The following is a 24,819-nucleotide window of genomic DNA, read 5'->3' as shown; positions in this document are numbered from 1 at the left end:
TATTTTTGGTTTAAGCTTTATATACCTTTTTACCTTCATCCTGCCTACTGCTGTTTCCGACATCTACAAAGCAATTAGGTACCTACTGATATGAAAGAGTATTACACGGTGACTCTGCTGAGCTCTAGACAGCACCAACACTCAACAACACATAATTTGCGGACTATAGTTACTGGTTTGCAAAAAATATTTTTAACCCAAATAGGATAATTTAGATAATCTCCAACGGCACACCAGACCGTATTTCTAAACAGTGGTTGAAAAACACTTGTTTATGGTGTGTTGGACAGTTCAGTCTTTCCTGTCTGTTGCGTCCTACAAAGTGTTAATACTGTAAGTACTGTGCTCATCACGCACCAGCTGTTTGATTGCAACGTGCATCTTCGTTGTAGTTTTCCTGAACAAATTTGAAGGTGTAAAAAAACTAACGCTAATCAGTAGCTTGTCAATAGCAAAGTCGATGTGTATTAGCATCACGCTAGCGCATATTTGGAAAAATGGAGCATTACTTAACTTATGTTACTCACTATTTAGAGGCATACTTGCCAACCTTGGGACCTCCGAATTCCGGAGATGGAGGGGGGCGGGGGCATGTATATATTTTCAAGTATTTCTTATATATATATATATATATATATATAATCCGTTCATGAATGAGTACCGTATTTTTCGGACTATAAGTCGCAGTTTTTTTCATAGTTTGGCCAGGGGTGCAACTTATACTCAGGAGCGACTTATGCGTGAAATGATTAACACATTACCGTAAAATATCAAATAATATTATTTAGCTAATTCACGTAAGAGACTAGACGTGTAAGATTTCATTGGTTTTAGCGATTAGAAGTGACAGATTGTTTAGTAAACGTATAGCATGTTCTGTATGTTATAGTTATTTCAATGACTCTTACCATAATATGTTACGTTAACATACAAGGCACCTTCTCAGTTGGTTATTTATGTGTCATATAACGTACACTTATTCAGCCTGTTGTTCACTATTCTTTATTTATTTAAAATTGCCTTTCAAATGTCTATTCTTGGTGTTGGGTTTTATCAAATAAATTTCCCCCAAAAATGCGACTTATACTCCAGTGCGACTTATATATGTTTTTTTCCTTCTTTATTATGCATTTTCGGCAGGTGCGACTTATACTCCGGAGCGACTTATACTCCGAAAAATACGGTATATCCGTTGGGCCACCGTGTTCATTGGAGAAGTCTAATCTCCAAAATTTGCAGGCAGCATACTCCTTCCCCTTCGAGCTGTCCTGGATGAACTGATATTATTTTTTCCAATCATTTTGGAACTTGCAAGCGTACTTCTTCTTCTTACTCGTCGTTGCCATGTCTCTTATTCGTTCTTCTGCTTAGTCTCTGTTATGTTTTTGGACATTACTACTTGCCGTAGTTTTGAAGCAATGCATTATGGGAATCTGGATATTGCGTGTCAGTGTATTAACGTGCTGGCTGGAAATAGTTCCGTGCCTGCCTACTTTATGGGTTATAGATAAACCTATGGATAACGGAGACATATATAATAGTTTCCTTTTCAGGTTGTCGAGGACGCCCCCAATATTGTTGTCTGTGTCGAAATCGGGAGAAATTCAGGAGAATGGTTGCCCCGGGAGATTTTCGGGAGGGGCACTGAAATTCGGGAGTCTCCCGGGAAAATCGGGAGGGTTGGCAAGTATGCTTAGAGGTCGTTTGGCTGAGTCCGCTCTCAGTGCTGCTGGGGTGATCGCCACGTGCTGAACTAAGTCTGCAAACGAGCGTGACGTCCCACATAACCCAGCCACCGAAACAAACCGTTCGATTCTACGTCAGTCGCTACCAAAAAAGTACAGATTCAGTACCCATTCCTAATCGGCTTCTTCCTGAAGCACAAAACTAAGTATTCATCTAAATTGATGTAAATGTAAAATATGAGAGTAAATGTTAGTAATAAAGCTACAACACAGCAATCGTTAAAACTATTATCCGCAAATCGCACACAGAAACAACATGCACATCACACCTTCTGACCACAGTTCCATCCTCTTTGACGGTCTCACTTTCCACCACATGGGGTAGATCTGCTCTGGTTAAACCGCCTATGTAATCCAAAGCCTGGCGGCATTGGAGGAAAACATACATCATCGATACAAATGTTATACCAAAACTAAATCATTTTTTTAGTTACAGTCTGTTGAACACAATGGGCCTAATCTACTGAGTGCTACGGTTAATAGCTTATGTAAAAAAAAAAAAAAAAAAAAAAGCTTCTACAAAATTGTGTGTGCTATTCGTGGGCGTGTTGTGGATGATATCCTAAGACTGCGTCTATAATTGATAACAAGTGCAGAAGACTGCCCTTTTTAAATGAGGATTTTGCGTGTACAATACCACGGAGACACTTATTTCCCTGCACACGTAGGTTATGTTCTATAACAGGGATAGAGGGGGGAATCTTTGGGCACCTAACGATTCAGGACTTGCGGTTCGATTAAAAATTGATTATTGCATCTTTCATTTATGTATATTAACTTCTTAAGGCCCAAGCTGTTTGTTTACATGGTTTTTAAATTTTTCCTTGCTATTTGGGCTTATTGGACCCTAATTAGAATACAAACTAGAATCATCTTTTGATATGATGTACTTAGTCCATAAGTACACACGTGTACTTCATGTTTGGTGACATGCTAATTCTTATTTTTGCACTTTTTTTTCTTCCAAATTCCATTATATGTTGCACTCTTCTGACACAACCAGACGGTAGTAGAAGTGCACATAAGACCCCAATTCAGTAGTGTATACAATTTTGGAAATAGGAGCTAAAAGGTCCATGCATGTGGCCACTCAGCCTTTAGAGGTTTTTAATACAAAACAGTCTCTGAATGCTGTATATATGCTGCTATCTTGTGGAAAATGTGAGTAAATCAGATCACTGACCCTTGAAATTTACTTGTATGACACAATCCAAACAACCTGCTCACTGCACTCTGTGGCTATGATGAAAAACGTCCCAACACCATAAAAAAAAATTTCTAAATCACACCCATCAGCGTGCATGATGGGAAAAATGTCAAACACTCCCTCTACAGCCTTGGAGCATTATCTGCTGGATATTTCTAATTGATTACAAAACTTTAAGAAGGTCGTCATGTAAGTAAACAAGGTAGTGCTGGTTTCACTCTGGCCGCGGCACTGTTGTTTGTGTATAACTTTGCCAGTTTTCGCGCACACAGTATGTGCTAAATATAGATGCAAAACAATGACCACAGAAGTTAAATTACATTACATGTGTTAAATGGTCCACTATAGATATAAAATTAAATATACTGAATGAGCAATCTTACTCTTGATTGTAATCATATTCAATAATTTTACGTCTAACCTTGTGTTAATCATAAAGATGATTGTTTATTTAACATATACACCTTAGGGTCAGACGTATTAAAAAAACAAGTTCTGACCAAATATACTGCATAAGAAGCTTCCAAAATAACTAACAAAAAATAAGATGACAAACAGTTATGTTGTGTAAAATAAACCAACTAAAATAATAATAAATATGTTTAAATAAACTGTCAATAACAATAAAGTGCAACACAGCTTAAAGGCCTACTGAAAATAGATTTTCTTATTTAAACGGGGATAGCAGGTCCATTCTATGTGTCATACTTGATCATTTCGCGATATTGCCATATTTTTGTAGAGAACATCGACGATAAAGTTCGCAACTTTTATTGCCAATATAAAAGCTTTGCCTGTACCGTAAGTAGCAGACGATATGCGCGTGACGTCACGGGTTGTGGAGCGCCTCACATCCTCACATTGTTTACAATCATGGCCACCAGCAGCGAGAGCGATTCGGACCGAGAAAGCGACGATGTCCCCATTAATTTGAGCGAGCATGAAAGATTCGTGGATGAGGAGGAAAGTGAGAGTGAAGGACTCGAAAAAAAAAATTAAAAATAAATAAATAACAGACTATACAGTGGGAGCGATTCAGATGTTATTAGACAAATTTACTAAGATAATTCTGGAAAATCCCTTATCTGCTTATTGTGTTACTAGTGTTTTAGTGAGATTATATGGTCGTATCTGTACAACCTGAAGGTCGGGCCCGCACCTTTCTTCAGCACCAGTCGACGGGTGGTGGTGATTCCCATATCTGCCCTTCGCAAGGGACCCTCTTCGAAACAAGATCTTTCGAAATGATCGCTGCATAGTACACTGTACTTTGTGTGTGTGGTCCAATCCAACCGTGTTCGCATGACCGCTCTGTTCCATAGTAAAGCTTCACCATCATCTTTCGGGAAAGTAAACAATGAAACACCGGCTGTGTTTTTGTTGCTAAAGGCGGCCGCAATACACCCTTTCCCACCTACAGCTTTCTTCTTTGATGTCTCCATTATTCATTGAACAAATGGCAAAAGATTCAGCAACACAGATGTCCAGAATACTGTACAATTATCTGATGAAAACTGACAACTTATAGTTGGGAACGATGCTGGAACAAAATGTCCTCTACAATGCGTGACGTCACACGTCATCATACCGAGAGGTTTCAGCAGGATACTTCGGCGCGAAATTTAAAATTGCAATTTAGTAAACTAAACCGGCCGCATTTGCATGTGTTGCAATGTTAAGATTTCATCATTAGAGAAGGTTGTCTACAGTCAGTTGTTGCCCTTCTTAGAGGATAATGGTATCACTGAGCTGTTCCAGTCCGGTTTAAGCCCTCCACAGCACAGAGTCAGCGCTTCTAAAAGTTTTTAACGATATCCTCCTGTCAACTGATTCTGGCAAATATGTCGTCCTGGTGCTTTTAGATCTGTCTGCTGCGTTCGACACCGTCGACCACGCCACCTTAATCACTCGTCTTGAGAACTGTGTGGGTATTGAGGGCGCCGCCCTCAACTGGTTCCGGTCGTACCTAGCCGACAGAAGTTTTTGTGTAAAAATAGACACTTTTATGTCTTCCACAGCTCCTCTACCACACGGGGTCCCCCAGGGCTCAATCTTTGCCCCAATCTTATTTGCGCTTTACCTTCTCCCCCTTGGTTCTATTTTTAGGAAGTATGGTTTTGCATTTCATTTTTATGCCGATGATTGCCAGATCTATTTTCCCATGGCACAAAACAACACAGTTCAACGTCTCATTGACTGCCTACATGACATCAAAGCCTGGCTTTCAGCTAACTTCCTAAATCTAAATGAAGACAAAACAGAAGTTATGTTATTCGGTCCAAGTCGCTCTCCATCCCCCAACGTTGACCTCGGCACTCTGACCCCGTATCTCAGCGACTGTGTCACAAACCTGGGGGTAAAGTTCGACTCAGATTTTAAATTCGAAAAACAAATCAGCAGCACCGTTCAAAAAAGCTTTTATCAATTACGCCAAATAGCGAAAGTGAAACCGCTTCTGTCAGGACATGACCTCGAGAAATTAATTCACGCCTTTATCTCGAATCGTTTAGACTACTGCAATGCCCTGTATGTAGGCATTAGCCAGGCCTCCCTCGCCAGCCTGCACCTCGTGCAGAACTCTGCTGCTCGTCTGCTAACACAGACCCACAGACGTGAGAACATCACCCCTATATTAGCGTCCCTTCACTGGCTCCCTGTGCATTATCGAATCAATTTTGAACTCCTTCTATTTGCTTTTAAATGTCTAAACTACCTCGCGCCAACATATCTCTCCGACCTCCTTCAGCCTTACTGCCCCACTCGATCCCTAAGATCAGCCGATCAGCTGCTACTGACGGTCCCTGACACAAGGCTGAAGCTTAGAGGTGACAGAGCTTTCGCTGCAGCTGCTCCCAAGCTCTGGAACGACCTACCTCTGAGTGTTAGACAACCCTCCTCTCTTCTTGTTTTTAAATCTCTCTTAAAAACATACTTTTATTCCTCTGCTTTTAACACTAAGTGATATCCATCCTGCAATGGCGCCCCATTATACACTTGCTGTGAACCTGTTTTTATGTTTTTTTTTTTTTTTTTTATCATGTTCTGTTTGTGTTGTGTTGTTTGCTCGGTCCTTGTATTATCTTTTAACCTGTCCATTGTACAGCACTTTGGCTACCCCTGTGGTAAATTTTAAATGTGCTTTATAAATAAAGTTGATTTGATTTGATTTGATTTATATGTAAACTATCAGACTGCGTGATCGGTAGTAGTGGGTTTCAGTAGGCCTTTAAGTCATCATTTTTGCGCTTAAGAAACTTCTCTATAACTTCAGCTCCAGACGTGTTTGAGATTGTCATTGCTGGGTAGAACAAGGGTTCTAGGTCCGATCCCCGTCTCTCGCCATCCAAATCACTTGTCCACGGGCAAGACACTTTAGCCCTACTCCCAGTGCCGCTCACACTGGTAAATGAACGATAGGTGGTGGTCGGAGGGCTCGTAGGCGCAAATTGGCAGCCACGCTTCCGTCAGTCTACCCCAGGGCAGCTAAGGCTACAAATGTAGCTTACCAACACCTCAGTGTGAATGTGGAGTGAATGAATGATGGGTTCTCCCTTTTCTTTTCGATAGAAAAGCGCTATATAAATATATTCCGTTATTATTATTATTATTGCTGCGGCCCATACTTTCCGCAGCTGAGAAACAGATATATTTTGTCAGCCCTCGAGGAGGCGCTCTCAGCCACACAGTGGTTAACAGTGTCCTACATGATTATATTTGCATCTCCTCCAACTATTGGACAGGCCAAATGGATTGCGCTCTCTATTTTGCTCATTTAAAAAGACGCAATCACCTGCGCACAGGCTTAGTATATCAGCTTGGCATTGCGCACATTTTTAATACTACTTTAGTAGATCAGGCCCAATGTGACAAACTACAAACGTTTGACTTGATTTCACGGTCATGAGGAGAGCAGGAGAATATAAACCTGTTTGAAGTCATCTTGGGCCGAGGGGAGGTCAGAGGCCAACGACAGGTCTCCTTTGTGTGTCACTGTTCTTTTACCCTCGACTACTGTGGTTTGTTCTGCCAGGCTGACTTTACGGATCTCAGAGGTCTCTTGTGATGTTGAGAAACCCTCACATTCAGAGAATGTAACCTAGGCAATGGACAATTGGAATACGTTCGGAAAACCAAAATACGCTTTCTGACAGAAAGAATTGTAGTTAATTAATCATAAGACACACAAAATCACCTCAGTATGGTCTCCCCCACTCTTGAGTACAGTTCGCTTCACCACTTTGGAGTAGCCGTCTCCTTCTGCAACACTGATGGACCCGTGGGGGGTTCCCTCTATTGAGACCTCTTCGCGCTCCACACCATCCGAAGAAACACACTTGCGAATAATTTTTCTAGAAACCTGATGAAAAGATTACATATAAAACAAAACATGCTTTAAGTCAAACAAGACAAACACATATCTGTTCTTACAAATAAATATAACTCATATGTTACCTTTCTAACAACAATGTGACCATTTTCATCTTTGTATTTTTCTTCTGTCACAGACTGAGTCGGAAGGTCAGGCATTTCATCAGCCTGTTGTGAAAAAAGACAACATTTTTAGGAATACCAAGAATGACTTTTTTTTTTTTACCATAAAAAAAGTGAGCAAAAGGGAAATGTATTTCAAATGGAAACACTGACAAAAATAGGGTATAAAAGAACACATTCTCCTCAGAAAAATATGTGCGCAATCAAGAAGAAAAGTACAATCAACTTTTTATAGCTGCATACCAACTGTGATTAGTCTCAAACTGTTAGATGGCAATTGAAAGTTCACACTGAACACCTAGTATGATTAACATCACACCCTTCATGCTCCATCCACCATCAAACATGTTGGGGTGGATACCTGAATGACAACTCTCCTTCGCACAATTCTGGTACTCAACAATTCATCGTCTGAACTTTCAGACATTGAGCTGAGCTCTGCGTTGATCTCCTGACCAAGTAAAACACAATCCATCACAATGAAATGAAAGAACTTGAACCGTAATGAATACACTATTTGAAGCAAAACAAGCAATCAGCGGAGTGATAGGGTGTACTTTTCAGGGATTTTTTTTACATTTCACCCTGGACAGTACATCATAACAGTCCGTAACTTTAATTAAAATGCAGAAAATCCCATGCTCATATTAAGGAAATACTAAAAGATCCCAAGGGTGGTTAAATGAAAGATGTAGCTATGGTTTTATATGAGAATGACACGTGCTGAGTTAGGATTGATTAAATTAGAAATAAAAAATAAAAATGAGGGTTATGAGGATTCCATCCATTGGCCAGAGGGTTAGCAGTCACACCTTATGAAGCAAATATAATAGGTTAAGCTCAGCCTCAGGAAGAGATTGCAAGGCCCGGACGGTCTGCTAAGTTTTGCCTTACCCTTGTCAGTGTATTTGTATCATCAAAAGCTCCTATTTCAGAGCCAGGCACCTCACACACAGTTAATTCCTCTGCTTCCGAATGGAATATGTCTTCAGTCTTGTTAGGTACAGTACGAAAAGTCTCTTGGACAACAAAAGCATCCTCCCAGTCTTCACTTCCAGATGACAGCAACGCATGCCTGTACACATGTTCTCTCCTTCCAGGATGACTATCCCCAGGCTGACCTTTACTTGGAATTGATCTGAACTCTGTTTCATCAGGCTCGGTCTCTGAAAAATCTGACGTAGCTTGCCTGCAGTCAAAGAAGGGCTCTGGATCTGAATATTCAGATGCTGGGCCATATGCACCGCTACGGACATTGTCTCCATATTCTGGTGGCATGTGGCTAAAGGTGGATGTAGCAGAATCCCTCTCTGCATAGACTGGAAATATGGCACACTCCTCATCAGAGGTCAACGATGGCATCTCAGTGTTGGGTTCAACTAAACAGGCCTGAGTATTAGGTACTTCACAGTCCGCTGGATTTTGAAAACCAGCCTTTGAATTTATTACATCAGAAGAATATTTAGCTGGCATCAGTTCCTCAAAGCTTAACTGTCTTTCAGATGTAAATGTTTCCAGATATTGCACACTAGACCTTGGACTAATCCCATCTGAGGACTTCTCAGACTTCGCTGAGGTGGGACACACAATTGATTCCGCAGATCTAAACTGTCTTTCAGTGGTTTGTGGTGCCCTGTCCACCATCAAATTGAATGGCAAGTCAGAGGAATAATATCCTTTCTGAAAATCTGAGGGTTCCTTGTATAAAGTTGTGCTTTTGTCTTTAAGACAATTCCTTGCTGTGTCTTCCCTTTCTCCAGGTAGCAAAAGTGATTCATGCCCTTGACTTTGAACGTTATCACTTCTAAAATGTTCCTCATACTCATCACTAGAAGTCTCTTCAGAAACTATGGGGAAAGACGCTGAAGATAATACCTTTTCTTCACTTTCATTATATTTGATGGGCGGAACTGCATCTTCAGAAAAATTTGATTCCAATGACGGTTCAAAAATTTCACAACCTGTCTGAGGAAAATCTGGATACGAGAGAGCCCCAGAGAGTGGCACGGAATCTCTGTCAGTCCTGAGGTTTGATTGTATAATTGTTAGATCAGAAGCAACTGGGTCTTCTGCAGGTTGATCATAAGTCTGGAAAGGTGGAGACCACGTCACTGTTACATTTGTCTTGTTTGTATCTTCTTCTAGCTGTATGATACTGACACTTGGAGATGTGCTTCCCCCTGTGGGACATTCATCTTCAGGTTGCAGTTCTTTAAAGTCATGAATCAGATCAACATTTGAACTTTCGTCGTTGGGTTCTAATAGTGGTAGACAAAATGGTTTTAAATCAAATTTGTCTTTCATCTCTTCTAGATCGGACAACAGCTGGTCAAGCTGTGGGGACACAGAATCTGGTCCAGTTGGCGTGGAGTTTGATGATGTGATAATTTCCTCCTCACCACTGTCTTGAGCTGGTTCATTGATAATAGAGCCAAACTCTTCACTTTGTTCGGGGAATACAACATTTTCTTTGTCATGCCTCAGAGCATCGGTCAATGTGGTCTCAAATGGTGTTTTACTTGGATAACATGTACCTGCAATGGGTAACTCTATATTTTCAGAGAACATTGTGTTTGTGTTACTAAGCATTGAGGTCATCTTGTTTTTTACAAAATCCTCTAAATAATGATCTTTTTGTTCTGTAGGTTCAGAAAGATTTGCCTTGGAAGATGCTGTTGATACCTGCAGGAAATGATGGAATGGGGAAAAAATGAAAATGATTTGTGATTGATGAGGAATGAAAACGTCAACTGAAGCATGCAATTTGTCAAGGCCAAGTGTCCGAGCAGTTTTTCTAAGGCTGAAATTACTCTATAGCCCATTACCACATACTCAAGGTCATTCAAGTACTTAACTGATTGTTAACAGTAACAAAATATACTCTCCCAAAATATGTCATATTGATTAGTGACTGGGGAATTTAAATGTACTGTCAATATAGCAACTTGGGTGTGAATATGCCATTGGAAATACAATGACATTTTACAAAGGGATGGGGCACAAAGTGAACTTTCAAAATGTATTCCATTCAGTGTTAAATGAAGGTGGATGTGCATCTTTTATGATGAGTTAACAGCTGATTTGTTTTCAGAGTAATCATAAAATCAGCTGTATCACTGTTCTACATCATTATTCCTTCTGATTTTATGTGAACACACCATGGCAGTGGAGCAACTGTGTGTAATTAGTGAAAGCTTTAGGCAGAGCTCATTCACACATTATGCACTGCCTTAGTTATTATGTAAAGCAACACTGCATTCTCCGGTGAGCAAGACCTTTTGCTGTCTTACCGGAAGATAAGACTTTTTGCTCTTGTCCATTCTTACTGATTGTCTCTTCACGTCCTTGCCAAACAATCCTTGGCTGTGTGTTGTCTTTAAAGTATGTTTCCCCTGAAGGTCATGCACATGTGGTCTGTGCTCCATTGTTTGTTCCCTGGAGGCATCCTCAATTTTGACAGCATGGTGAAAGTCGATGTTTTCTTCGATATATGGCATGTGACTCAACTGTAGCTGGTGATGACTAAATGTCGTAGCCTTATCCAGTTGGGGGTTTTCAGAGGATTTGTGATCTAGCATCACTGTGTTACAGTCATATTTTCCCTTATACACTGGATCACATGAATGTGCTATTAACCTCGTGTTGAGTTGTTTGTACACAAAACTTAAGGATGAATGTTCTACTGAATTGACAATGTCAGAGGTTGATCCAGAATTAGACAAACATGCATCATTAAATGACTGAACTGACATGTTTTGATGGAACATTGCGGTTTGACTCTCACTGTCAAGAAGAAAGGATAAAGAAGAATCGGATTTGATCTTATTTGGACATTCATCAGTGCGGTTTTGATCCAAACCTTTAGAATCTGTTGAAATAGGGTCATTTTCTGACAACTGATTACATTCATTAGCAGGTTGAAAAGATTTAGCAGATTTTATGTATGACGTTATAGGAAAATTTGATTTCTCAGCTTCGGAATTAAAAGGCTCATCTGGCGTTTTATCTTGCAAAATATTATCGAAGCATGGGGAATGTTTGTGTGACTGTTCTTTTGCAAAACTGGAGGGAAGAAGGTGGGTATCACGTCCAAGTTGTTTTTCTACAGTAAATTGTGACACTTTGCAAGAACATTTTCCTTTATACAAGGGATCAAACACAGTTGATATCAACTTATTAAGGTATGGTTTCTGTTTTATAAACCCTAAGGGCAGTGATGACACGTTTGTAGATTTAATTTGCCTTGCATCCCAGATGCGTACCTCGGAATAGACGACATCAGGAACTGTTGACAGAGGTGTGACTGGCCTTTCTTTAGAGTAGCTTAAGTAATAAATACAATGCGGTTTTATGTTTTCACCAAATGTTTCAGGACAGAATACATCGTCCTCAACTGATACCAAAGACTCTGAGGAGGATGCTTTAAAGTCGAGCAACCTGTCCTGAAAGAGTGATTTGTCAAGGTCCGAAGATTCAGAATCTGGAAAGCATACACTGCTGCAAAATAAGGTATCCAATTCCAAGTCTGACAAAACTGACTGTGGAGACAATGGTCTGGCCTCATCAAAAATGTTTGTGAGATACAAATCATTCCCCTCCCAATCAGAAACAATGGATTCCGGTGTGCACAACCTTTGGTTGAAACATTGGTCATGATGTTTTATTTGAGATTTATCAAAATGGGGAATTGGGGAGTCAGGAGAAAGTAGCCTGTATTCACATAGTGACACCACAGACTCTGGAGAATGAGGTCTCACCTCTGTGATCAGTTCATCTGAGGAGAAGTCTGACAACTCATCAAGAGGGTCTGATAATAGAAAAATAGGCTCAGACTCAAATGTCTTTACTTCAGACATTGAATCTACTTGGTATTCATGTGTAAAGCCACGCACAATGTCTGCATATGTGAAAGGTCTTGCAGAAGACTGAGGTTGGCATGAATGTACTATGACTTGATTTGCTGAAACTATACTTTCTGACATAATGGACTCTGGCGATTCTGGTCTGCCTTCATCAGATATATCATTGAAACATAATTCAGAATTCTCTACATCAGACACTGTCGACAGAAATGAAGTCGGCCTATCTTCAGAGTATCTTAAGTAATAATTACAATACTGATTTGTGTTTTTCAAAAATGTTTCAGAATGAAAGATGCCCTTTTCAACTGCCACCACAGACTCTGGGGAGGATGCTCTGAAGTCTAACAACCAGTCCCAAAGAAGTGACATGTCTAGATCAGAGGAAACAGAATCTGGAAACAATGCCCTGCTGCTATGTGAGGTATCAAGTTCCAATTCTGACGAAACTGATTGTAGAGAGATTGGTCTGGTCTCATCAAAAAGGTAGCTAAAAATAAAATCATTGTCTTCCCAATCAGAGACAATTGATTCTGGTGTGCATGATCTGCAGTTGAAATTTTGGTTACCTTCAATTTTGGTTATGTCAACATGAGGAACAGGGGAGTCTGGCGAAAGAACCCTGAATTCACATTGCGACACCACAGACTCTGGGGAGGATGCTCTGAAGTCGAACAACCAGTCCCAACGGAGTGACGTGTCCTGATCAGAGGAAACAGAATCTGGAGACAATGCCCTGCTGCTTTGTGAGGTATCAAGTTCCAATTCTGATAAAACTGATTGTGGAGAGATTGGTCTGGCCTCATCAAAAAGGTGAGTGAGACACAAATCATTCACTTCCCAATCAGAAACAATGGATTCCGGTGTGTACGACCTTTGGTTGAAACATTGGTCATGATGTTGTATGTGAGATGCATAAAAATGAGGAATAGGGGAGTCAAGAGAAAGTAGCCTATATTCACATTTTGACATCACAGACTCTGGAAAATGAGGTCTCACCTCTGTGGTTAGTTCATCCGAGGAGTAGTCCGACAAATCATCAAGGGAGTCTGATAATAGAAAACTAGGCTGAGACTCAAATGTCTTTACTTCAGACATGGAATCTCCTTGCTTTTCATGTGTAAAGCCTCGCACAACGTCTGCATATGTGAAAGGCCTTGCACAAGACTGAGGTTGGTATGAGTGTACTATGACTTGATTTGCTGGGACTATATATTCTGACATTCTGGACTCTGGAATTTCTTGCCTGCCACGATCAGGGATATTGTTGACACGTAATTCTGAATACTCATCATTAGACGTTGTAGCTGGCCTATTTTCAGAGTATCTTAAGTAATAATTACAATACTTGTTTGTGTGTTCATAAACTGTTTCAGGACAAAATAAGCCCCTCTCAACTGATACCAAAGACTCTGGAGAAGATACTCTGAGGTCTAACAACCAGTTCTGAAGGAGTGACCTGTCCTGATCATAGGAAACAAAATCTGGAGACAATGCCCTGCTGCTATGTAAGGTATCAAATTCCAATTCTGACGAAACTGACTTCGGAGAGTTTGGTCTGGTCTCATCAAAAAGGTAGCTAAGACACAAATCATTCTCTTCCCAATCAGAGACAATCGATTCTGGTGTGCATGACCTGCAGTTGAAATGTTGGTTATCCTCAATTTTGGCTATGTCAACATGAGGAACAGGGGAGTCTGGAGAAAGAACCCTGAATTCAAAATGTGACACCACCGACTCTGGGGAAGATGCTCTGAAGTTGAACAACCAGTCCCGAAGGACTGACGTGTCCTGACCAGAGGAAACAGAATCTAGAGACAATGCCCTGCTGCTATGTGAGGTATCAAGTTCCAATTCTGACAAAACTGATTGTGGAGAGATTGGTCTGGCCTCATCAAAAAGGTGATTAAGACACAAATCATTCTCTTCCCAATCAGAAAAAATGGATTCCGGTGTGTACGACCTTTGGTTGAAACATTGGTCATGATGCTGTATGTGAGATACAACAAAATGAGGAATAGGAGAGTCAGGAGAAAGTAGCCTGTGTTCACATTGTGACATCACAGGCTCTGGAGAATAAGGTCTCACTTCTGTGGTTAGTTCATCCGAGGAGTAGTCCGACAAATCATCAAGGGAGTCTGATAATAGAAAAATAGGCTGAGACTCAAATGTCTTTACTTCAGACATTGAATCCACTTGCTTTTCATGTGTAAAGCCTCGCACAACGTCTGCATATGTGAAAGTTCTTGCACAGGACTGAGGTTGACATGAGTGTACTATGACTTGATTTGCTAAGACTATATTTTCTAACATTCTGGACTCTGGAATTTCTTGCCTGCCACGATCAGAGATATCGTTGACACGTAATTCTGAATACTCATCATTAGACGCTGTAGCTGGCCTATTTTCAGAGTATCTTAAGTAATAATGACAATACTTTTTTGTGTTTTCATTAAATGTTTCTGGACAAAATAAGCCCCTCTTAACTGATACCACAGACTCTGGGGAAGATACTCTGAGGTCTAACAACCAGTTCTGAAGGAGTGACCTGTCCTGATCATAGGAAACAAAATCTGGAAATAATGCCCTGCTGCTATGTAAGGTATCAAATTCCAATTCTGATGAAATTGACTCTGGAGAGATTGGTCTGGTCTCATCAAAAAGGTAGTTAAGACACAAATCATTCTCTTCCCAATCAGAGACAAACGATTCTGGTGTGCATGACCTGCAGTTGAAATGTTGGTTATCCGCAATTTTGGCTATGTCAACATGAGGAACAGGGGAGTCTGGAGAAAGAACCCTGAATTCACATTGCGACACCACAGACTCCGGGGAGGATGCTCTGATGTCGAACAACCAGCCCCTAAGGAGTGACGTGTCCTGATCAGAGGAAACAAAATCTGGAGACAATGCCCTGCTGCTATGTGAGGTATCAAGTTCCAATTCTGACAAAACTGATTGTGGAGAGATTGGTCTGGCCTCATCAAAAAGGTTAGTGAGACACAAATCATTCTCTTCCCAATCAGAAACAATAGATTCCGGTGTGTACGACCTTTGGTTGAAACATTGGTCATGATGTTGTATGTGAGATACATCAAACTGAGGAATAGGGGAGTCAGGAGAAAGTAGCCTGTATTCAAATTGTGACATCACAGACTCTGGAGAATAAGGTCTCACTTCTGTGGTTAGTTCATCCGAGGAGTAGTCCGACAAATCATCAAGGTAGTCTGGTAATAGAAAAATAGGCTGAGACTCAAATGTCTTTACTTCAGACATTGAATCTACTTGCTTTTCATGTGTAAAGCCTCGCACGACGTCTGCATATGTGAAAGGTCTTGCACAAGACTGAGGTTGGCATGAATGTACTATGACTTGATTTGCTGACATAGTTTCTGACATTCTGGACTCTGAAATTTCTTGCCTGCCACGATCAGAGATATCGTTGACACATAATTCTGAATACTCTTCATTAGACGTTGTAGCTGGCCTATTTTCAGAGTATCTTAAGTAATAATTACAAAACTTGTTTGTGTTTTCATTAACTGTTTCAGGACAAAATAAGCCCTTCTCAACTGATACCACGGACTCCAGGGAAGATACTCTGAGGTCTAACAACCAGTTCTGAAGGAGTGACATGTCCTGATCATAGGAAATAAAATCTGGAGATAATGCCCTGCTGCTATGTAAGGTATAACATTCCAATTCTGACGAAACTGACTTTGGAGAGTTTGGTCTGGTCTCATCAAAAAGGTAGCTAAGACACAAATCATTCTCTTCCCAATCAGACACAATCGATTCTGGTGTGCATGACCTGCAGTTGAAGTGTTGGTTGTCCTCAATTTTGGCTATGTCAACATGAGGAACAGGGGAGTCTGGAGAAAGAACCCTGAATTCACATTGTAACACCACAGACTCTGGGGAGGATGCTCTGAAGTCGAACAACCAGTCCCGAAGGAGTGACGTGTCCTGGTCATAGGAAACAAAATCTGGAGATAATGCCCTGCTGCTATGTAAGGTATCAAATTCCAATTCTGACGAAACTGACTTTGGAGAGATTGGTCTGGTCTCATCAAAAAGGTAGCTAAGACACAAATCATTCTCTTCCCAATCAGAGACAATCGATTCTGGTGTGCATGACCTGCAGTTGAAATTTTGGTTATCTTCAATTTTGGTTATGTCAACATGAGGAACAGGGGAGTCTGGAGAAAGAACGCTGAATTCACATTGCGACACCACAGACTCTGGGGAGGATGCTCTGAAGTCGAACAACCAGTCCCAACGGAGTGACGTGTCCTGATCAGAGGAAACAGAATCTGGAGACAATGCCCTGCTGCTTTGTGAGGTATCAAGTTCCAATTCTGATAAAACTGATTGTGGAGGGATTGGTCTGGCCTCATCAAAAAGGTGAGTGAGACACAAATCATTCTCTTCCCAATCAGAAACAATGGATTCCGGTGTGTACGACCTTTGGTTGAAACATTGGTCATTATGTTGTATGTGAGATGCATAAAAATGAGGAATAGGGGAGTCAAGAGAAAGTAGCCTATATTCACATTTTGACATCACAGACTCTGGAGAATGAGGTCTCACCTCTGTGGTTAGTTCATCCGAGGAGTAGTCCGACAAATCATCAAGGGAGTCTGATAATAGAAAACTAGGCTGAGACTCAAATGTCTTTACTTCAGACATGGAATCTCCTTGCTTTTCATGTGTAAAGCCTCGCACAACGTCTGCATATGTGAAAGGTCTTGCACAAGACTGAGGTTGGTATGAGTGTACTATGACTTGATTTGCTGAGACTATATTTTCTGACATTCTGGACTCTGGAATTTCTTGCCTGCCACGATCAGGGATATTGTTGACACGTAATTCTGAATACTCATCATTAGACGTTGTAGCTGGCCTATTTTCAGAGTATCTTAAGTAATAATTACAATACTTGTTTGTGTGTTCATAAACTGTTTCAGGACAAAATAAGCCCCTCTCAACTGATACCACAGACTCTGGAGAAGATACTCTGAGGTCTAACAACCAGGTCTGAAGGAGTGACCTGTCCTCATCATAGGAAACAAAATCTGGAGACAATGCCCTGCTGCTATGTAAGGTATCAAATTCCAATTCTGACGAAACTGACTTCGGAGAGTTTGGTCTGGTCTCATCAAAAAGGTAGCCAAGACACAAATCATTCTCTTCCCAATCAGAAAAAATGGATTCCGGTGTGTACGACCTTTGGTTGAAACATTGGTCATGATGTTGTATGTGAGATACATCAAAATGAGGAATAGGAGAGTCAGGAGAAAGTAGCCTGTGTTCACATTGTGACATCACAGACTCTGGAGAATAAGGTCTCACCTCTGTGATTAGTTCATCCGAGGAGTAGTCCGACAAATCATCAAGGGAGTCTGATAATAGAAAAATAGGCTGAGACTCAAATGTCTTTACTTCAGACATTGAATCTCCTTGCTTTTCATGTGTAAAGCCTCGCACAACGTCTGCATATGTGAAAGGTCTTGCACAAGACTGAGGTTGGCATGATTGTACTATGACTTGATTTGCTGAGACTATATATTCTGACATTCTGGACTCGGGCGTTTCTTGCCTGCCATGAACAGAGATATTGCTGACACATAATTCTGAATACTCATCATTAGACGTTGTAGCTGGCCCATTTTCAGAGTATCTTAAGTAATAATTACAATACTCGTTTGTGTTTTCATTAACTGTTTCAGGACAAAATATGCCCTTCTCATTTGATACCACAGACTCTGGGTAAGATACTCTGAGGTCTAACAACCAGTTTTGAAGCAGTGACATGTCCTGATCACAGGATACAGAATCTGGAGACAATGCCCTGCTGCTAAGTGAGGTATCAAGTTCCAATTCTGACAAAACTGATTGTGGAGAGATTGGACTGGCCTCATCAAAAAGCTTAGTGAGACACAAATCATTCTCTTCCCAATCAGAAACAATGGATTCCGGTGTGTACGACCTTTGGTTGAAACATTGGTCATGATGTTGTATGTGAGATACATCAAAATGAGGAATAGGGGAGTCAGGAGAAAGTAGCCGGTATTCACATTGTGACACTACAGACTCTGGAGAATGAGGTCTCACCATTGTGACCAATTCATCTGAGGAGTAGTCTGACAACTCATCAAGGGAGTCTGATGAGAGCAAAATTGGCTGAGACTTAAATGTCTTTACCTCAGACATGTGATCTACTTGGTATTCTTTTTCCATGCCACACACAACATCTGCATATGTGAAAGGTCTTGCACCATACTGAGTTTGGCATGAATTCACTGTGACTGGATTTGCTGAATCTATATTTTCTGACATAATGGACTCTGGCGATTCTGGCCTGTTACTATCAAAGAGATCACTAAAACATATAACGGAATACTCATTGTCAGACACTGTTGACAGAAGTGTAACTGGCCTATCTTCAGAGTAGTTTAAGTAATAATTACAATTATGTTTTTGGTTTTCCCCAAATGCTCCAGGACAGAACAAGGCCTTCTCAGCTGATACCACAGACTCTGGGGAGGATGCCCTGATGTCTAGCACACAGTCCCAAAGGACTGATGTGTCCAAATTAAAGGAAATAGGATCTGGAGACAATAGCCTACTGCTAAAGAATGTATCAAGGGCAACATCTGACAAAACTGACTGTGGGGACAGTGGTCTAACCTCATCAAAAATGTTAGAGTACTGTAAGAAATAGTTGCAATATTTATTCTGCTCAATTAAGTCAGGACAGAAAGAATACTTTGTCAATGACATGCTTGGTTTTGTAGAGGATGATATAAAATTTGATGGCACGTTCTGTTGGGTCACCTTCTCAAACGTAGAAGATTCTTTTTTGCATAATGTCACTATTTTTTCTTTTGGAAACTTAAAAGTGTACTTTGGTTTTTCCACAAAGTTAAAGATAATTGGCTCCTTAATTTGTGGTAGTGATATACTGTCGGAGGTAAAAGATGATGGTTGAAATTTGTCATCTAAACAAATATTTACTTTTGTTGATTCTTTCATCCAACTCTGATGTGAAGACCCTTGAACTGGACTGATGTCTTTTGTGTTTAGTGGAATATCTTTGATATCAACATCTGATCCATATGTTGATGGTAATACATTTGAAGATTGAGGTGCCAACTTTGTAAACCAGTAATCGAGAAATGATTGCTTACTTTCTGTCTTTTGCGCAGGGAATTTAGGTGATGGTGGCTTACATTGAAACAAAATGTGTTTGTCATCTCCACACTTGGTCTCTTCTTTATTGACAGCTGAAACACAGATTCCTTGCCATGATGCAGGCTTTTCTACACTGGGGATGTTTTGTAATTGCATGGAAATTTTGGGTTGTGGATGATAATCATTTGCTTCAGCTGAACTACTATCTCCAGGGTGTTGACAGTTAACTGGTGTATTGTAAAAAGTCAGTAGGGGTGAGGTTGGAATATCTCCTGAATACAGTAGAAGGTAATCACAATACTGACTCTTCAGTTGGGCACGGGTTGGTTCAGAGAGCAAGACTTCAAGGAATGAAAAACTGCACTGAGAAGTCTGAGATTGTGGGGACAATGGCCTGCAATCCATGTTTGACAACTGATTTTCACCATTACTTGTGCTTAAATCTTGTGAAGATATTTCATTCAAGTGCTCAATGGACAGAATGTTTGGTGTCGAACTAAGAATTTCTCTGATCTCTTCCTGGAGTAAAGGTAAAGGTGGACTGTGATTTGCCACGTGAGATATGCAATGAAATTCCTGTACAAGTTTTGGTTTTGCACCAGGTTCAGGTGTAAAATCAAACAGGTGTGATTGGCTATGATCCGTGTTATTAACAGTAATGACTGTCATGTCCGATAAATTACACTTGTCAGTGCTTGAAAAGAGTGTCCAGCTGTTATCAATTATGTGAAGGTCCTTTCTTTTGCTAAGAGGAGAGTCTGGAGACATTGCCCTATAATCACTGACTGACATAACAGATTCTGGTGATGACATTCTAGAAAAATAGTCATTTAATGTCCAAGATTCAGGTGGTAAGAAATGTTTTTCATAAACATAAGGATCATAATTTGTGCTGGTGGAAGATAATGTTTCATCTTGCTCTTCTTGCTCTTGTTCTTCCGTGATAGGCAGATAAAGGCAGGAAGAGGCCGTCTTTGCCCTGTGTTTGTCACTGTCTGGACTGATTGAACTATAAAGAGAGCTATCAGTTGAGTCACAGGCCATCTGAATGTTTTTACTATCATTCACCATTTTGCACTTGGTTGCAGCAAAAATGGAGTCCACTGACTGGACAGGATCATCATCATCAATGAAATGCATGTTTTCCGGGTACTCAACAATTTTCAGTTGAAATTTTGTGTTGTCCTCTTTGCTTGATGTAAAGGGACCGTAGCCCGTGTTCACACTGGGGACTTGAGAGATCCTGGAATGGTCTGTGATAAACAGGTCTGTGATTTCATCAATACACTTCTGCGACACCTTACTTCTTGGATCTGCGTCTCTGACTTCTTCAGTTGCCAAAGTTGCTTTGTGAATCTCAGGTGATTCAAACAGGTTAGGATCAGAGGTTCCCCTGAACATGTTTTTGGAAGGATTTGTTGTGAAAAGCTGAGGAATATGGTTGTACTCATCATGGAGCTCTTTGAAGTCCGTCTCAGCTTGGTCTGATTCCGATAGGATCAGACTAATTTTACTGATCGATACAGATGATGGCAAGTTCAACATTTTAGCTGAGTGACACTGCAGATCTTTTTCAACAAATGTTTCAGGTGTCACTCGGCTATATATTTTTTTGCTTTTGCATTGATTACTGCCATGAGAAGGCTTGAAAACATGAACTTCAGTGCTGCAGGGAATTTGCTGGTCTTTCACTTTGTACTGGGCATCAAAAACTTGAGAGTCTTTGCTCCTCATAGCAGCTTCTGTTTTGATTGGGAGCGTACTTACTTGCTCATCCAAGTTGACATAGCGTGTACGTTCATGTGAATTTACATCATCTGAGGTCCACAAGCTTGGGTTCAGTTCACTGTAACAGACAAAGTAGACACTGTCACAAATTATGACTTTAAAACATATGTAATAATTAGAGCTGTCAAAGTAAACGCGATAACGAATTAATGCTGAATTCCTTCAAGAGCATCATTTACTCTTTCGCCACCCGACTTGGTGTAAAAAAATGTAGCTGCATTCCAGTTCATATGTGTACCTACATAAATGCTAGTACATCAACTGAGGATTGATTGATTGATTGAAACTTTTATTAGTAGATTGCACAGTTCAGTACATATTCCGTACAATTGACCACTAAATGGTAACACCCGAATAAGTTTTTACATTTTTCTGGCAGGCGGAAAAAATTATGTATTTTCCCTATCACATGTTCTGATAGTCCTCAATTACAGAGTGATAAACAGGCTGATCACCTAGCAATTTTACACTTTACTACAAAATAGAGAAGGTTAAGACATTGTCTTGAAGCGATATGATTAGTACTACCTGTAAAATGTAATGTACACAATATCAGAATAATTGATTTGGGTATGTTCTAAAATGCAATCTAAACACAGTAGTCTAGCTCCACTCCCCTGAATGCAAGCGCTCCAGCTGCAGACGATACAAAGTCTGTTTGGGATACAAAATCTGGCACGACACCGGAGCCCTGAATGTCATTTATGTTGTCAGAAAAAGAGAGTTCGTGTTCATTTTGTGTTAAGCTGTTTAAAAATGCATAATGTTTGGTAAACATTTGCATTAAACAAATTGTTCAGTCTAGTAGTCTATATAGTATTAAAAACTAGATTTTTTTTTTAATTAAAGATACATTTTCTTTTTATCTATCTATTTAGGGCTGGGTGATATATCGATATACTGTATATATCGCGGGTTTGTCTCTGCGCGATATAGAAAATGACTATATTGTGATATTTGAGTATACGTTCTCACGCAGTTGCTTTTAGCTGCGGGCATTACACTACAGGCTAGTATCACTCTTTCTTGTCTCTCCTTGTCACAGACAGCAAGCGCACCTTCTTACATACGTCACATACTGTCACGTCATACGTCACATATGTATACGCCCTCACGGAGCAGAGAGGTAGCAGCATGGGTAACGTTAGCTGTGATGCTAGTGGTAATACGAGAGAAAAAAGGTACGGATCGGGTATCAAATGAACAAAGAATTATTTCCCCAAAAAAACAGCAGGGGGTCCATCGTCTGGCGGTAGTTTGGCTTCAAGGGGGAATATCTCAAACCGACAACCGTGATTTGTCAAGAGTGGTGCTAAAGCGTTGCTACAAAAAGTAACATTACTGCTAAATGTATCATTTAGCAGTAATGTTAAATAAATAATAACATGGTCACTACTGCCTACTTTATCTTGTTATATTCTTATTTTACTGTTATATTGTCATTCCCATTGTTTTTATTCTTTTTGTAATATTTCTCAATTTTGTTTCCTTTTAAACCCCCATTATTTACTTTTTTAAATTGATCTCAACTCTGTACACTGCTGCTGGAATTTTAATTTTCCTGAAGGAACTCTCCTGAAGGAATCAATAAGGTTCTATCTATCTATCTATTTGAAAAGTCACCTGCTAGAGAATGAAGAGTGTTTACTCCGCATGTCAACATCTCCATTCGCCCATAAAATCATGCACAAAAGTTCACTTTATTTGTTTCAAACTATTGTAGTGGCGTTCTGTACAAAAAGTGCACTTCAATTTAGTGTTGTTTTGATATGATATGATGATCTTAGTGACATCATGCACAAAAGTGCACTAATAGCTTGTTTAAAAAGGCCTCTGACAATCTTGAACTTTCTGTTTTGGAAATTACATAAAAGTTTGTGCCCCTGCTTAATAACTGTTTAATAAATACACTTTTGGTCAATTGACTTAGTTGTGGTTTCCCTCTCCGTATGAAAGTTTAAAATGAGAATATATTAATGCAGTATGAACAATATTCTTTTGATTTAAACACATATAATCACACCAGTATGATGATTCTATTTATCAAGTGGTAATTCAAGGCTAAGACAAAATACTGAGATATATATCGTGTATCGTGATATGGTCTAAAAATATCGAGATATTAAGAAAAGGCCATATCGCCCAGCCCTCTATCTATTATTTATGAGTTAACCATGGACAAAATGCGATTAATCGCTATTAAATATTTTAATCATTTGACAGCCCTAACAATGACCATAAACTTTAGAATATGAAAACTCAGAACATAATTATTTTTATATATATCCAAGCAAGGCAGCAAAGGTCAAATAAGTAAAAATGTCCCTTGCTTAGTAGAGGCTACAACATATCGTATGTCCTTATTCTGTTACAGATATTGTTGTTACAGATATGAACATTTAGTCATCATATGAATACAATAATGTATTTACTGTGTGATCTCAAGCTCCTCCAACAGGTCACCATGCATACTCTCTGAGTGAGTATGTCCAGCAGGCTCCGCCCATGAAGGAATGTCTAACAGAGAAGCGACGGAGAGGTCCTCCTCAGAAACAGCCGGGGGTGGTTTGCGATCGGACTCTATCCTTCTCACAATTCTGGGGCTGTCAACATCCTCTTGCACTGAAGACAGAGCCACTGAGACTAAAAAAATTGCACAGTCGTGAGGAGGTAAAAGAAACACTCTAATTTAGTGTGCCGCAAGAAAGCGCTTAGACACAAAGATTTGTATACAAAACTACCTTCACTATGGTCCAGTGTTTTCTCAATCTCAGCATACGTTCTCGAAGTTTGCTCTTGAATTGACTTGTTCATCTGAGTTTCAATTAGATGAACAATGTCCATGCGGTTGATCTTGGTCAGTCTTTTAATCAGGCAGTCCTCTGTGGAATTATTATAACATGATTTAAGTATTTCATCAATAATTTGTACATTCAATTGAAAACCTATTGCTCATATTCTGGGTTAAAAAAAATGCAGACTTTTTTGGAACCCATACAGCAATAACTATTGTCAATTATTTTCACCTGTAGTTTTGGAAATTGAACAGATAACCAATGTAAAGCAGAGACAGTTTGCGAGACACCCTTTTTAATGCAGGAGTTTTGCAGATACCCATTACTTACCCGTGGCATGTTTGCCTTCTCGTTCAACCCATCGCTGAAGCAAGGCATGACTCTGCTCTTGAAGTGAATTAGGATTCTCTGACCTAACTGACTGGATGTCATCCTCACTGAATTCAAGTTCCCTTGCCAGCTCTGGGGAAATGGATAGCAAAATATGATGCAATATTGAGTCATTTGTAAGAAATCACCATTTGCAAGTTACACAGTCATACCACACAAGTTACACAGTCATACACACTCTCAAAGCTACTGATTTAAAAGTGTTATTTTAGGTGACAACTTACCAGTCCAGCTAAAGCCGAGGAGATCTGCAATGATGGCTAATGTCTCCTCTTTCCTGTCAGCATCATCTTGCCAATCCACTAAATACCACCACAACAAAATAACATATTATATTTTAGTGGCCTAGT

General features: G+C 40.0%; 1 protein-coding gene across 16 annotated transcripts in view; it reads right to left on the bottom strand.

Annotated features, from left to right (window-relative positions):
• LOC133556490 (ankyrin-2-like) overlaps positions 1 to 24,819 on the bottom strand; it is a 194,167-nt gene that overhangs the window by 3,962 nt on the left and 165,386 nt on the right. For 10 of the 16 annotated variants that reach the window (XM_061906582.1, XM_061906518.1, XM_061906560.1 and 7 more), the window contains 11 exons: positions 24,694 to 24,771; positions 24,410 to 24,541; positions 24,026 to 24,166; positions 23,717 to 23,927; positions 21,264 to 21,342; positions 8,338 to 10,125; positions 7,805 to 7,894; positions 7,405 to 7,488; positions 7,145 to 7,309; positions 6,878 to 7,048; positions 2,015 to 2,106 (listed from right to left, as the gene is read on the bottom strand). In XM_061906582.1, coding sequence (XP_061762566.1) covers positions 2,015 to 2,106; positions 6,878 to 7,048; positions 7,145 to 7,309; positions 7,405 to 7,488; positions 7,805 to 7,894; positions 8,338 to 10,125; positions 21,264 to 21,342; positions 23,717 to 23,927; positions 24,026 to 24,166; positions 24,410 to 24,541; positions 24,694 to 24,771 — 3,031 coding nt within the window. The other 6 variants (XM_061906494.1, XM_061906511.1, XM_061906459.1 and 3 more) reach the window with 6 other exon arrangements.

Source organism: Nerophis ophidion, linkage group LG01 (genome assembly GCF_033978795.1).
Source record: "Nerophis ophidion isolate RoL-2023_Sa linkage group LG01, RoL_Noph_v1.0, whole genome shotgun sequence".
Classification (NCBI taxonomy): Eukaryota; Metazoa; Chordata; class Actinopteri; order Syngnathiformes; family Syngnathidae; genus Nerophis; species Nerophis ophidion.
The sequence above is the reverse complement of the archived record's forward strand: the minus strand, read 5'-3'. Positions and strand labels throughout refer to the sequence as shown.